We start from the raw sequence: 13,928 nt of genomic DNA, 5'->3' as shown, positions 1-13,928 counted from the left end.
AATAACGGCACGGACAGCCCATAGAAGTCTATGGAGCTCTCGTAATGACGGGTGGCTACATGTGTGCACCCGTCATTACGGCAGCGTTGCTAAGCGACGTCAGTAAATAGTCACTGTCCAGGGAGCTGAAAGAGTTAACTGATCGGCAGTAACTCTTTCAGCACCCTGGACAGTGACTACCGATCAGTATAAACCTGTAAAAAATAAAAATAAAAGACTTTCATATTTACCGACAACTTCCTGCTTCCTCCAGTCCGGTCTCCCGCCCGTTGCCTTGGTGACGCGTCCCTCTCGACATCCGGCCCGACGTCCTGGATGACGTTTCAGGCCATGTGACCGCTGCAGCCAATCACAGGTCAATCACAGGCTGCAGCGGTCACATGGACTGCCGCGTCATCCTGGGATGTCGGGCTGGATGTGAAGAGAGGGACGCGTCACCAAGACAACGGCCGGGTAAGTATGAATTTCTTTAACTTTTATTACAGAAAAGGCTGTCCCTTCTCTCTATCCTGCACTGATAGAGAGGAGGGGCTGCCGATTAGTGCAGCGCTATTTTGCCGCCAAAAACGTGCCCGTAAATACGGGTGGAATACGGGTGACACCGGACCCATATTTACGGGCACGGGTTCGTGAATACTGGTGCAAAACGGGTGGAATACGTGTGACACCGGACCCGTATTTACGCCAGTATTTACGGGTGGGAAAAAATACGGTCGTGTGCATGAGGCCTTACACAGTAAATTTTTTCTACCCCTAAACCATGCAGGAAAAATTACAAATTTCCCACGCATAAACCAAGGCCTCGTATAGCCACTTCAATGAAAAAATAAAAAAGTTACGGCTGATTAAAGGCAGAGAGGCAAAAGTGAAAAAAATTAAGCTGATCATTAAAAAGGTATTCCACTTTCTAAAAAAGGATTAGCTATCCACCGGATATGACATCAGTATATGATCGGTGCGTGTCCGACATCTGGACCCTGCACCGATCAGACACTCCGGCTGCCTCCAGGCACCGGACAATATTGCCGGAAGCAGATGGCTCCGGTCAAAGAATAGTGGCCAAGTGAATAGGAGCAGAGCTTCAGTTCTGTCGAACGGCCGCTATGCAGTGGTCGGAGCCATCTGCTTCCGGCTCCAACTACTGCATACCGTTGCAAACATCCGGTGCACAGAGGCAGCCGGGGTGGCTAATCGGTGCGAGTCCAGGTGTCTGACACGCACCGATCATGTCTGGTGGACAGGTCATCAGTCGTCGGAAAGTGGGTAACCCCTTTAAAAAGTATTTTCAGGCATGAAAAGTAGTTAATAGATGCAGTTTTCAATATTGTGATTTCACACTCACAATGGAGGAATAAAAATACCACAGAATTGCCACATCTAGCACATACTGCTCACCTTTCCATTGCGTTAAAACAATGCAGTCACAAAGTCTTTAAAAAACATCATGTGTTGGCGCAGCGCTAAAACTTGTCAGGTAATTAATATGCCAAAATCAATGATACAGGCAATGAACCATTCAATGGTCTGCTGCCGTCACTTCAATCGGTTTATAATAACACTTAATCTGTCACTACTATTAAACAGTTATAAAGTGTAGAATATAATTCAGGACCGGTCTTAGGGGTGTGCGACCTGTGTGAGTGTACAGGGAGCTGCACCCTCCCAGCACGTAAGGGGCACCACTGGGCTCTGTCCTCGGCTCTTAGTTACACACGGATGAAACAAGAGTAGAGGCGAGGAGGAAGCTCCGCCCACAGTCCGCCCTGCAAGACACTGGTGCCTATATGTGTGTGTGCACGTGTGTGTGTACGTGTGTGTGTACGTACGTGTGTGTGTACGTGTGTGTGTACGTACGTGTGTGTGTGTACGTACGTGTGTGTGTGTACGTGCGTGTGTACGTGCGTGTGTACGTGCGTGTGTACATGTGTGTGTGTACGTGTGTGTGTGTGTGTATATGTTCCAGTATGTGTGTGTAGAAGTTCCAGTATGTGTGTGTGTGTATAGAAGTCTCTGTGTTTGTAAGGGTATATGCTCCAGTATGTGTGTCTGCATGCATATATATGTGTTAGTGTGTACAGTATATGCTTCTGTGTTTGTGTGTGTCTGTGTGGGTATAGTGATCACTGTGTATTATCTGTGGTGTTACATAGGCCTGCAGATAACATCTACTACATTACCTGTATTTAGAGAGTTATCATGGTTATCTGCAGTGTTCTCATAGGACAGCTGGTGACATCTACTACATTATCTGCACTCTGTATATATGTGCGTGTATATATATATATATATTTGCCTGTTTGTATATGAGCCTTTATGTATGTACAGTATATACATTCCAGTATGTGCATATATATATATATATATATATATATATATATATATATATACATACACACACACACACACACACACACACACACACACACACGTGGTTAATTTTTGGTTTGTGGAGGGCAGCAATAGAGTCCCGCACAGGGCGCCATCCAAACCTAAGGCCGGCACTGATATAATTGCAAACTACAAGGATATTCCAACCTGTTTGAAGGGTCTGAATTCACAAACAATGTGACACAGCCATGCACAAATCACTAGTTCATACATAAATGCCATTATAGCTATAAACACTACCTTAGTCATAAAACATAGGGCGGGCGGGCGGGCGGACACACACACACACACACACACACACACACACACACACACACACACACACACACACACACACACTAACCATATATTCCAAAGACTTTAACAATGATTATGCAGAGATCCCCAGTGTGGAAAGCTCGGTTTTGAGGACTGCAGAGGATCTGTTCAAGCATTGCTGTTCCTAATACAGGTTTAATGTAGCAACATCAAGTTGCCCCTAAAGCTCTCAACAGCTGCAAGGTCATTGTTGGTGGTCTGTACCCAAACCGACTCATTCATATATCAGGAATAGGAGGAAGAGTTCAGCAACATTACCAGTTAAGAGGTTAAATAGCCTATTGTTAACTCTGCTAAACCTTATCCTACTAGCCTAAATATGATCTCCAAGGTAAGGCATCCCATCAATCTCTACTTGAAAAGGGACGTGTTTCCATTCCGACGTTAAGGCTATTATTCCTCTGTGCAAGTCATCTAATATTCAAGTCAAGCTTCAGTTCACACTAGGTTCCCTGGCATTCTTTGTCTGTGGGAAAGATCTATGCTGGATAAGTGTGTGTTTGAAGGAATGGGAGGAGGGTAATAGCACAGGGTAGCGGGTTACCTTTCAAAGGACCTCTGAAGTGAAAAGGAAAGAATCTCTCTTGGAATATTCTCAGCAGATGTCTAGCAGCCCGCACTACCCCTGCAGTAGGCTGTTTTTCTGCAGCTTTTCATATTCCCCTAGTCGCTGGACACACATGAAAGCTCTTGGTATTTGTTTTAATGCAGAAGTCCCTAAAAGTCACGTCTGAAGGAGACCCGCTCATGCGGTTTCAATAAAAGTTACCAAAAGTATGCCAAAAACACTTTGCGATGTGTTCTCCTCTGAATCAAGGGTGAAAAAGGTCACAACTTAACTGCCCATCCCTGTACTCTGGTGATGTGCCAACTAGTCAAGTTACATCATTTTTTTTTATGTGGACAGCCCGGAGATGCCAATACATACAAGTCTGTGCTCAGCATTTATAGTAGAGATTGTAATCAGTTCCCCGACTTGTCATGTAAAAGCAGCAGTTCTGTATAATGAGAATATAACGCTACGAGATTAGACTTCACAAATGTCAAACTGAGAATTGCAAAAAGCCTGACTAGTCACAGACAGCAGTCATCAGATTGACCTCTATCCGAGCCATACCGGCTACCTGACAATCTGGCCACATGGATTTCAGGGGTGCAGCCGGCTGCAACTATAACCTGCCCCATATAAGAAAAAATACCGCGTGCCACTCAACTCCATGATAGAAATGATGAACAAAGACGCACGCCCATGACTTCACTATCAGTTTGACGCACATTGAAATTCTAAGCTTAATAGCAGTCTCTTTTTCCAAACCCACAACCAGGAGATGATCTGTAAAAACACTGATGCTATAAGGACCGAAATATAGGAGGGAAGCTTAACCCCTTAGCGACCAGCCTATTTTAGGCCTCAATGACCATCGCCTCATCCAAAGAGCTATCGCTTCTTTATTTGTGCATCGACATAGCTGTATAAGGTCTTGTTTTTTTGCTGGACTAGTTGTAGGATTTAACAGCACCATTTTGGGGTACATACATTTTATCGATTAACTTTTATTACATTTCTTTTGGGGGAATAGAAAAAACCCCCAGCAATTTCACCACACTTTTTTTGCATCTTAAATTTACACGGTTTACCTTGTGGTATAAATAACATTACAAATTTATTCAGCAGGTCATTACTATTGCGGCAATACCAAGTTTCTATAGTTTTATGTTTTACTACTTTTACACAGTAAAAACTATTATTTGTTTTTGTGTCTCCATATTTGAAGAGTAATAACTTATTTTTCCACCGATGCAGCAGTAGGAGAGCTTTTTTTTGCGGGATGAGGTCTAGTTTTTATTGGTACCATTCTGGAGAAGATGCGACTTTTTAATCTCTTTGTATGACATTTTTTGGCAGGATGCACAGAACACAGCAATTCCTGCATTGTATTTTATTAATTATTTTATGGCGTTCGAGTGGGTTAAATAATGTATTAGCTTTATAGTTGGGGTCGTTATGGACGCGGCGATGGCAAATGTGTAATTGTTTTACTTTGTTTGTTTTTTCATAATAAAGCATTTTGTAAAAGGAAGAAGTGGGTTTTTCATTTTTTTATACTTTGGATTTTTATTTATTATAAACTTTTCTTTAACATTTTTTTAGTCCCACTAGGGGACTTCACTATGCAATGACCTGATCGCTTTTACTGCCAGACCGTGTATAACGGACAGGCATCTGTTAGGCCATGCCTCTGGCATGGCCTAACAGGGATCAACTAGAGGCAGACCTGGGGGCCTTTGTTAGGCCCCCGGCTGCCATAGAAGACACAGGCACCCTGCGATCGTATAGCAGGGTTGTCAGTGTGGTGGTAGAGGGAGCCCCCCCCCCTCCAAAACCACTGAGATGTGGCGCTTGCGATAAAGCGGGATAATCCCCCCAGACACCTAAAGACTATTTACACCTTTGTAAGCAATTTCATTTATTAACTTAAAGAGGCTCTGTCACCAGATTTTGCAGCCCCTATCTGCTATTGCAGCAGATAGGCGCTGCAATGTAGATTACAGTAACGTTTTTATTTTTAAAAAACGAGCATTTTTGGCCAAGTTATGACCATTTTCGTATTTATGCAAATGAGGCTTGCAAAAGTACAACTGGGCGTGTTGAAAAGTAAAAGTCCAACTGGGCGTGTATTATGTGCGTACATCGGGGCGTGTTTACTACTTTACTAGCAGGGCGTTGTGAAGAGAAGTGGATGATACTTCTATACACAACGCCCAGCTTCTGGCAGTGCAGACACAGCGTGTTCTCCAGAGATCACGCTGTGACGTCACTCACAGGTCCTGCATCGTGTCAGACGAGCGAGGACACACCGGCACCAGAGGCTACAGATGATTCTGCAGCAGCATTGGCGTTTGCAGGTAAGTCAATGTAGCTACTTACCTGCTGATGCTGCTGCAGAATCTACTGTAGCCTCTGGTGCCGACACGATGCAGGACCTGTGAGTGACGTCACAGATCTGCACTGCCAGAAGCTGGACGTTCTGAAGAGAAGTGGATGATACTTCTCATCAGAAAGCCCAGCTAGTAAAAGTAGTAAACACGCCCCGATGTACGCACATAATACACGCCCAGTTGTACTTTTACTTTTCAACACGCCCAGTTGTACTTTTGCAAGCCTCATTTGCATAAATACAAAAATGGTCATAAATTGGCCAAAAATGCTCGTTTTTTAAAAATAAAAACGTTACTGTAATCTACATTGCAGCGCCGATCTGCTGCAATAGCAGATAGGGGTTGCAAAATCTGGTGACAGAGCCTCTTTAATGTATTTTGTGCTATTAAGCAACAAATTCACTTATTCTATTTTTTTTCAATTTTTTAAGATACATCAGCCGATTCCGTCAGTCCAGCCCAAATGATAGCTCGGCTGAGAGTGGATCCTGCGTGTCTCTGAAACACAAGATCAACCTAATATCGATCGCATAAGTGAAATTTGACGTGATCGTTCTGCTGTGTCCGGTGTCATGGTCAGCATATTTTAAGATTTTTCTATGGCCTAAAATGCTACGGCCAGATAGTAGCTGAAAGTCTATAGTACAAAAAAAAGTGAGACGGTCTACAAGCACTTCGTTTTGGTTTGTGGTGTTTTCAGGGCCAGTGTTTTTTCTCATCAAAATGTAGCATGTTGAAGATATGGCATTTTTTTTTTTTCAAGCGTTTCCATAGGCTTAAAAGGGTTGTCCGAGATACCATCATATTTTCAAAAAACCCTTTAATGCATGTAATTTATAAATGTAAATACATTTGTAATATACTTACATTTTCCGAAGTGGCCCTGTTTCCAGATCCTGCCGTGGGGAACTTGACTAGTGACGTCACTCTCTGCACTGGCTCTGGCCGATTTGTTGATCTTGAATTCTTTGCCAGGTATACGACACGTCACTTGTGACGTGGTGTATATCGGCTTGTTCTACTTCACAGTCCGTAACGCGCATGCGCTATCTCTGCTGTTCTAGAGATAACAGCAGGGGCCGCGCATGCGCGTTACAACAGAACAAGCCGATATACACCACGTCACAAGTGACGTGTCGTATACCCGGCAAAGACTTCAAGATCAACAAAGCGGCAGAGCCAGTGCAGAGAGTGACGTCACTAGTCAAGTTCCCCACGGCAGGATCTGGAAACAGGGCCACTTTGGAAAATGTAAGTATATTACAAATGTATTTACATTTATAAATTACATGCATTAAAGGGGTTTTTGAAAAAATGATGGTATCTCAGACAACCCCTGTAATGCAAAATACAAAAACGCCTGGAAAACGTGTACACAAAATGACAAACTAAACAACCACCACTAAAAACGCTTCGACCTGTAAGCAGAATTATTACCGCATAATTGACGTTCCCTTGGTCACTCACCTTTGGCAGCTTTGGGATCTCCCTCTTCTTTTTCTTTTCTGAGTTTGTGTCATCTATTAGATCTGGCTCAAAAGCGTAAAGTTCTGTAAGCTCATTCATGGTGAAGTGACGTTCTATCTGCTGCTGGTCGACTACCCTAAATGACAGTGACTGCTTGGTGACCTGTCGATCATAGATTTTTTCTTCCATGGTGCCCTGAAAATGCAAACAGTAACACTGTAAGGGTCAGTTCATACCAAGTTTTTTTTAGGCGCTAGTTCTCACACTGAAAACACGTTGGAATTCGCGCTAAAAAAACGGCCCAAATTGCTTTCAATGGGAGGCAGAGGCATTTTATCCCCTGTACGGCTTTTGGCCACACGCAGACAAAAAAAGCGACATGTTATTTCTTCCAACGGTTTCTGCCTTTGACCTCCTCTTGAAAGGAATGGGAGGCAGAAAGAGCCAGCACCGATATTTTGAGCGTTTTTTTTGCCCGCGGTCCTTGCATTAGATTTAACTGTCGCAGGCAAAAAATGCTGTGAAAATTGCGGGAAATAACGCTGGCAGTTCAAAATCAGCCACAAAATTGGTGAAAGAATTTTGAGGCTGATTTTTTCCGCCTACAAAAAAACCAAAACAACCGAGTGCACTGCCCTTTACAAGAACAGAACAAAATTAAAACTAATGATTTTTTTTTTCAAAATGTAAATACTTACAATCTTTACATACGGACTATGTAGCCCAGTCCTTGAACCATCTGCTGTCAAGCTGACGGCATAAATTCATGCTACGTTTATATAAAGAGTCTATCTAATGCCCAGCATGTAATTCTTCAGAGGCTCCATAGCAAAGTGCTCATATCTTGTTTTATACAGGTTCCCCGGCCCAAGGGGAGGTGGTGTTTCTGTTATTTGTTTTAAACAACCTCTTACAAAAGTCCTTGGCATGTTATAGTAAGGCACAGTTCACATTGAGCATTTTGACGCGGAAACCGCGTTGGAATCAGCGGCAAAATAGTCAAAACCGCCTCCCATTGATTTCAATGGGAGACGGAGGCAATTTTTTCCGTGGCAATTTTTAGATGCCCGCGGTAAAAAAAAAAAAAAGCTCCATGCTCTTTCTTGCCACGTTTCCACCTCTGACTTCCCATTGAAATGAATGGGAGGCAGCGAGAGCGTTTTGAGCAACGCTTTTTTTGCCCGCGGGTGAAAATCGCAACAAAAAACGCAGCAAGGGTTTGCAGGCAGGTCAAAATATGCCTCAAAATTCCTGAAGGAATGCAAAAAAAACCTAAACTGAACAGGGCCTAAGATTTGTATAGTTTGTATGTTCCTGTGATGCCCTCCAGAGAAACATCCTTGTATTGATAACAATTTGCAACAAACATTGGAGTTCCCCCTACAGCGCGGGGGACAGCAACCTGTGGCACTGGTGCTACAGCCGGCAAGGGGGGCATGTTTTGCTGGCACACTTCCCTCTCCCGATCTCCAGCACCGTTGTGTGCTTGGCAGCGCTAAACACAGGGAGAGTAAGCAGCTCTTCATTATGCACTTGGCAGCACTTATCAGGTGAGTGGACCGCTCTCTCCTATGTGCACCCCCTCCCGCCAAAGTTGGTGTTTAGTAGCCGTGGTCTATCTTATATGCAGCCCCCAAGTCTTTTATGACGATACGGCTCTTAGTCATGTGACCGACCACGCTATACTCTATGTACAAGCAGAAGCAGTAGTACAGTGAGTGTCCAGCATTTCAAAAGCCGTACAAAAACGCACAATGTGAACCCAGCCTTAAGAGTACGACCACTTTTTTTTTTCTCAAACAACCCTTGAATAAATACAAATCTATATCTTGTCAATTTACTTTTTTTTTTCAGTTCCTTACCATTTAAGAACCGTTTGCAGTCCGTGAATAAAAATATTCTTGTTTACATGCAGAAGTTAGAAACCTGTATAGACCTAGTCTTGCTCACAGATAACTGGATATATTTGCAACTTTGCAAGGTAATTTCTTTAAATGGTTTGGGGAAAGGAACAATCTCCTTTTTCCAAATTGGAGATGTAAGTTGGTCACTCGAAGGTGTGACAAATTGAAAACATTTGTGCCTCTGTTTAGAAAACAGTGGAATAAAAAATTTATTAATTTGGTGGTCTAAGGCTGAGTTTCCATAGTTTGTTTTTTTTTTACAGCATTTATATTGCAGTTTTTCTTTTCATGAGCTTATTAAGGTTGGGTTCACGTGTATGTTTTGATGCAATATTGTGTCAAAATAATGCAGTTTTGAGGCAAATTTCATTTTGACCACAATGTGAAAACCCAGCCTAATTGCTCTGAATAACAGATTGAAAAAAACTGGTTTCAATGTGCTTCACCTGTAATAACTGCACAACGGAAAATTCATTTTTCACAGCAATTAATAAGCAGATGTAAATCATAACATAACTGCAATAAAAAGGCCCTGTGGAATCCCAGCCTTAAAGGGGTTTTCAAGCTTCTGACAACTGATGACCTATCCACCGGATAGGTCATCAGTACATGATCTGTGGGGGTCCGACACCCGGGTCCCGCACAGATCAGCTGCTCCAGTGCCTCCATGCACCGAACGTACAAGCCGGAAGCAGTTAGCTCTGGCCACAGAATAGCGGCCGAGCTGCAGTACTGCGCCTATTCAAGTGAATAGGAGCGGACCTGCAGTTCTGCAGCACTGCCGCTATGCTATGTACGAAGCAAACTGCTGCCGGGCTCTGTACATAGCATTATGTGCCACAACATCCAGTGCCCGCAGTCCACCGGAGCGGCTTATCGGTGCGGGGTCCGGGTGTCGGACCCGCACCGATGACCTATCAACCGGATAGGTCATCAGTATGCTATCAGTTGTCAGAAGGTGGACAACCCTTTAAGGACTTCCTAATAAATAAGTAAAACGAATAGCAACAATTTTCACTGTCTCTTTTTAAGGTGAGGGAGTTCATGGCGCTTTCTTTTGTTTAAAATTTTTTAATACATTTATAGTTTGTGTTAGGCCCCATGCACACGACCGTATTTTTGTCCACCCGTAAATACTGGCGTAAATACGGGTCCTTGGTCACACGTATTCGACCCGTATTGCACCCGTATTTACGGGCACGTTTTCGCTGCAAAATTACACTGCAGTAAATCGGCAGCCCTTCTCTCTATCAGTGCAGGATAGAGAGAAGGGACAGCCTTTTCCGTAATAAAAGTAAAATAAATTCATACTTACCCGGCCGTTGTCTTGGTGACGCGTCCCACTCTTGACATCCAGCCCGACCTCCCTGGATGACGCGGCAGTCCATGTGACCGCTGCAGCCTGTGATAGGCTGCAGCGGTCACATGGGCTGTAATATCATCCCAGGAAGCCGGACTGGAGGAAGAAGCAGGGAGTTCTGGGTAAGTATGAACGTATTTTTTTTTTACAGCTTTATCTATTTTGTTATTGGCAGTCACTGTCCCTGGTGCGGAAAGTGTTACTGCCGATCGCTTAACTCCTTCAGCACCCTGGACAGTGACTATACACTGACGTCGCCTAGCAACGCTCCCGTGATTACGGGTGCACATACGTAGTCACCCGTAATTACGGGAGCCCCATAGACTTCTATGGGCCTGCCCGTGCCGTAACTACGGCCTGAAATAGGACATGTTCTATATTTTTCAACGACACGGGCACCTTCCCATAAGCATACGGGGAGGTACCCGTGGTCAATAGAAGTCCATGGACCCGTAATTACGGGGGGTTTTTACGTTCGTGTGCATGGGGCCTTAGGTTGACTTTCAGAGACACACCAAGAGCCCTTTTATATACATTTTCATATATAATAAGATAATAACATGACTAAAATTTAAAACAAACCTGTGCCAAAAACCTGTACACAAAGACCGCTTTGGTCTGCCCAAATCGATATACCCTGAAGATACTCTGTATATCATATGATGGATTCCATGAAGCGTCAAAGATGATCACACGATTTGCAGCCACGAGATTTATTCCGAGGGATCCAGCCTTAGTAGAAATTAGGAACAGACGCCCCCTGGCAAGATAAAAGAAAAAATAGCATTAGGTTAATATAAAACTATTGGCTTAGTGGAAAAAAGTGCATGTATTTTCAAGAACATCTTACCTCACATTGGTCACATCATTGAACTCTTCAGCCCATTTTTTCCGTGTCTGAGCACTGGTTGAGCCATCTAATCGGTAGTAATCAATGTTTCTAAACCATTTTCCTTCACCTATGAAACAAAATTTTAACCAGTTTACATTTTAGATATTTAAAAGGGGTTGTTCCAGAATTAACAAAAAATAAAAAATGGAAAGCAGACATAGTGTAGTGCATACATGACAACCTCCTTCTCACAAAGCTAGAACCAAGCCCTGAATCTTACATAGATCCAGAGATCTCCCCATGCATTGCTCTGCTAGATTTTCTGCAGGATGGCAACTCAGGGGCGTGTCCTTTCTGTTGCAGCTCCTCCCCCTCCGTCACAGCTTATATAAGCAGATCCTTCTGTTTCACAGCCTCCTCTCTAGGAGAAGCTTTACAAATGCCCTCATTACATGTATTTTGGAGGGAGAGCCCAGCCCTATATAACTGAAGAGGGAGAGCCTGCAGCTTACACATAGTGAGAGGATGGGGAAAAAAAAGGGGAGAGCTCAACACTGTATGTAAGAAGTGCTGTATGCAGGCACCCTCTTCATCTAAGAAACCTGTTGGCACATCTGTGTTTTACTGTCTGAATCTATAGAATTACTAGAGAGATTAAAAACCAGGGGGCACCATTATAAGTAAAAGGAATATCTTGCAAATGGAGCATTTTTATAACAAAGCGCTCATTCAGACGAACGTAAAACTCGTCCGTGTGCTGTGCGTGAAAATCACGCATAGCACACTGACCGATTGATTTCAATTAAGCCGTTCACACATGGAGTTTTCACGCAGCATATGTCCGTTGCGTAAAACTCACTGCATGTCCTACATTGGTGTGTTTTTCATGCGCCTACGCGCCCATTAAAGTCAATGGGTGCGTGAAAATCATGCACAGCACACTGATGCACATCAGTGTGCTGTGCGTGATTTGCGCATCAATTCCATTGAAAAATAAAAACAGATGTGCTTTGCGAGTGCGTGAAAAACACATGCCACTCGCAAAGCAGATGCAATAAAGCAACGAACGCGGGCCAGATTTACGCTCGAATTTCACGCACGTGAATCTGATACGCTCGTGTGAATGTAGCCTTAAGGTAAATTACAAAACTAATTTTTAATGCTTCATTATATCGTGACATATAATACTGGGACAACCCCTTAAGTTCTGCCAGGTGCATAACAGTTAACGTTTAATATCAAAATAATATTATATATATATGTTAAATAACAAATGCTATAGTATTTAGTAATTACATAATCCAGCGCTGGTCCATTCTATGAACCTACAATAGGATCAGAGTATTTGAAAAACAACTGCACAGTAACAAGTATGTTGGTGGCATCATTACACCATCCAAAATACACGTATGCATGAGCTCTTCAAGGTTTTGAGAGTAGGTGGAAAAAAACAAACTAGCAGTGTTTTGGGTTCTTCTTTTGGCCTAGAGGCAGGGCCACCCTTGTCAATCTGCTGTGTCTGCTATTTCAATCCATTTAAGTGAATATTGCGAAGGCTAAGACTATTTCAGGATCAATATACCCATGCCCATACACAAGAATCAGCAGAGGTTATAATCGAATTGCTTCACAGAAAAGATCTCTTTGCTCTTATTGAATACCTTAGGCCCCCTACACTTGGCCGTAGCCATGCTCCGTGATTATGGGCATGGACAGTCACGGGCATTTGCGGGCCGTGCTCCAATTATAAATTATAGGAGCATTGGTCTGTAAATTCAAAAAATAGGACATATCCCATTTTTTTCGGATCCTTACTACGGTCCGGACACCTTCCCGTAAATATACTGGAAAGTGTCCGTCGGCCATAGAAATGAATGGATCAGTATTAGGGTATGTGCACACGGTAGCAGGCTTTTACGTCTGAAAAGACAGACTGTTTTCAGGAGAAAACAGCTGCCTCGTTTCAGACGTTTTTGCTCCTCCTCGCATTTTGCGAGGCTTCTCTGACAGCCGTAAATTTTGAGCTGTGCTTCATTGAGTTCAATGAAGAACGGCTCAAATTACGTCTGAAAGAAGTGCCCTGCACTTCTTTTGACGAGGCTGTATTTTTACGCGTTGTCGTTTGACAGCTGTCAAACGACGACGCGTAAATGACAGGTTGTCTGCACAGTACATCGGCAAACCCATTCAAATGAATGGGCAGATGTTTGCCGATGTATTGTAGCCCTATTTTCAGACGTAAAACGAGGCATAATACGCCTCGTTTACATCTGAAAATAGGTCGTGTGAACCCAGCCTTACGGTCAAGTGCATGGGGCTATATTATTTAACAAAAGTGACTTTCTGCAATAGAAGATATGCTTTCAATTAGAAAGATAGTTTCCTTAACACAATTTGCAAACTGTCCTAAATGAAATTGCCTTCAAGGCACTGAAATGTGGACCAGCTGCTTGTGCTTCATTAGACTAATATGGGTTCTTTTGACCAGATGTCAGACACAAAAAACCACATGAACCTATAGCATGTGAAAAACTGAACAGCCGACTGTTGGGGTATGTGCACACACACTAATTACGTCCGTAATTGACTGACATATTTCGGCCGCAAGTACCGGACCGAACACAGTGAAGGGAGCCGGGCTCCTAGCATCATACTTATGTACGATGCTAGGAGTCCCTGCCTCTCTGCAGGACAACTGTCTCGTACTGTAATCATGTTT

The 13,928-nt window shown here is 43.3% G+C and overlaps 1 protein-coding gene across 1 annotated transcript in view; it reads right to left on the bottom strand.

Annotated features, from left to right (window-relative positions):
* Positions 1-13,928, bottom strand: part of ATRX (ATRX chromatin remodeler) — a 224,913-nt gene that overhangs the window by 30,722 nt on the left and 180,263 nt on the right. Inside the window, exons 29-31 of the mRNA XM_075835712.1 lie at positions 11,228-11,336; positions 10,960-11,137; positions 7,114-7,308 (exon numbers count right to left, since the gene is read on the bottom strand). Of these exons, the coding sequence (XP_075691827.1) occupies positions 7,114-7,308; positions 10,960-11,137; positions 11,228-11,336 (482 nt within the window). The remainder of the gene's footprint in view (positions 1-7,113; positions 7,309-10,959; positions 11,138-11,227; positions 11,337-13,928) is intronic.

The sequence above is a fragment of the Rhinoderma darwinii genome, chromosome 8 (assembly GCF_050947455.1).
Source record: "Rhinoderma darwinii isolate aRhiDar2 chromosome 8, aRhiDar2.hap1, whole genome shotgun sequence".
Classification (NCBI taxonomy): Eukaryota; Metazoa; Chordata; class Amphibia; order Anura; family Rhinodermatidae; genus Rhinoderma; species Rhinoderma darwinii.
Note: the sequence above shows the minus strand (reverse complement) of the source record. Positions and strands in the feature narration are given on the sequence as shown.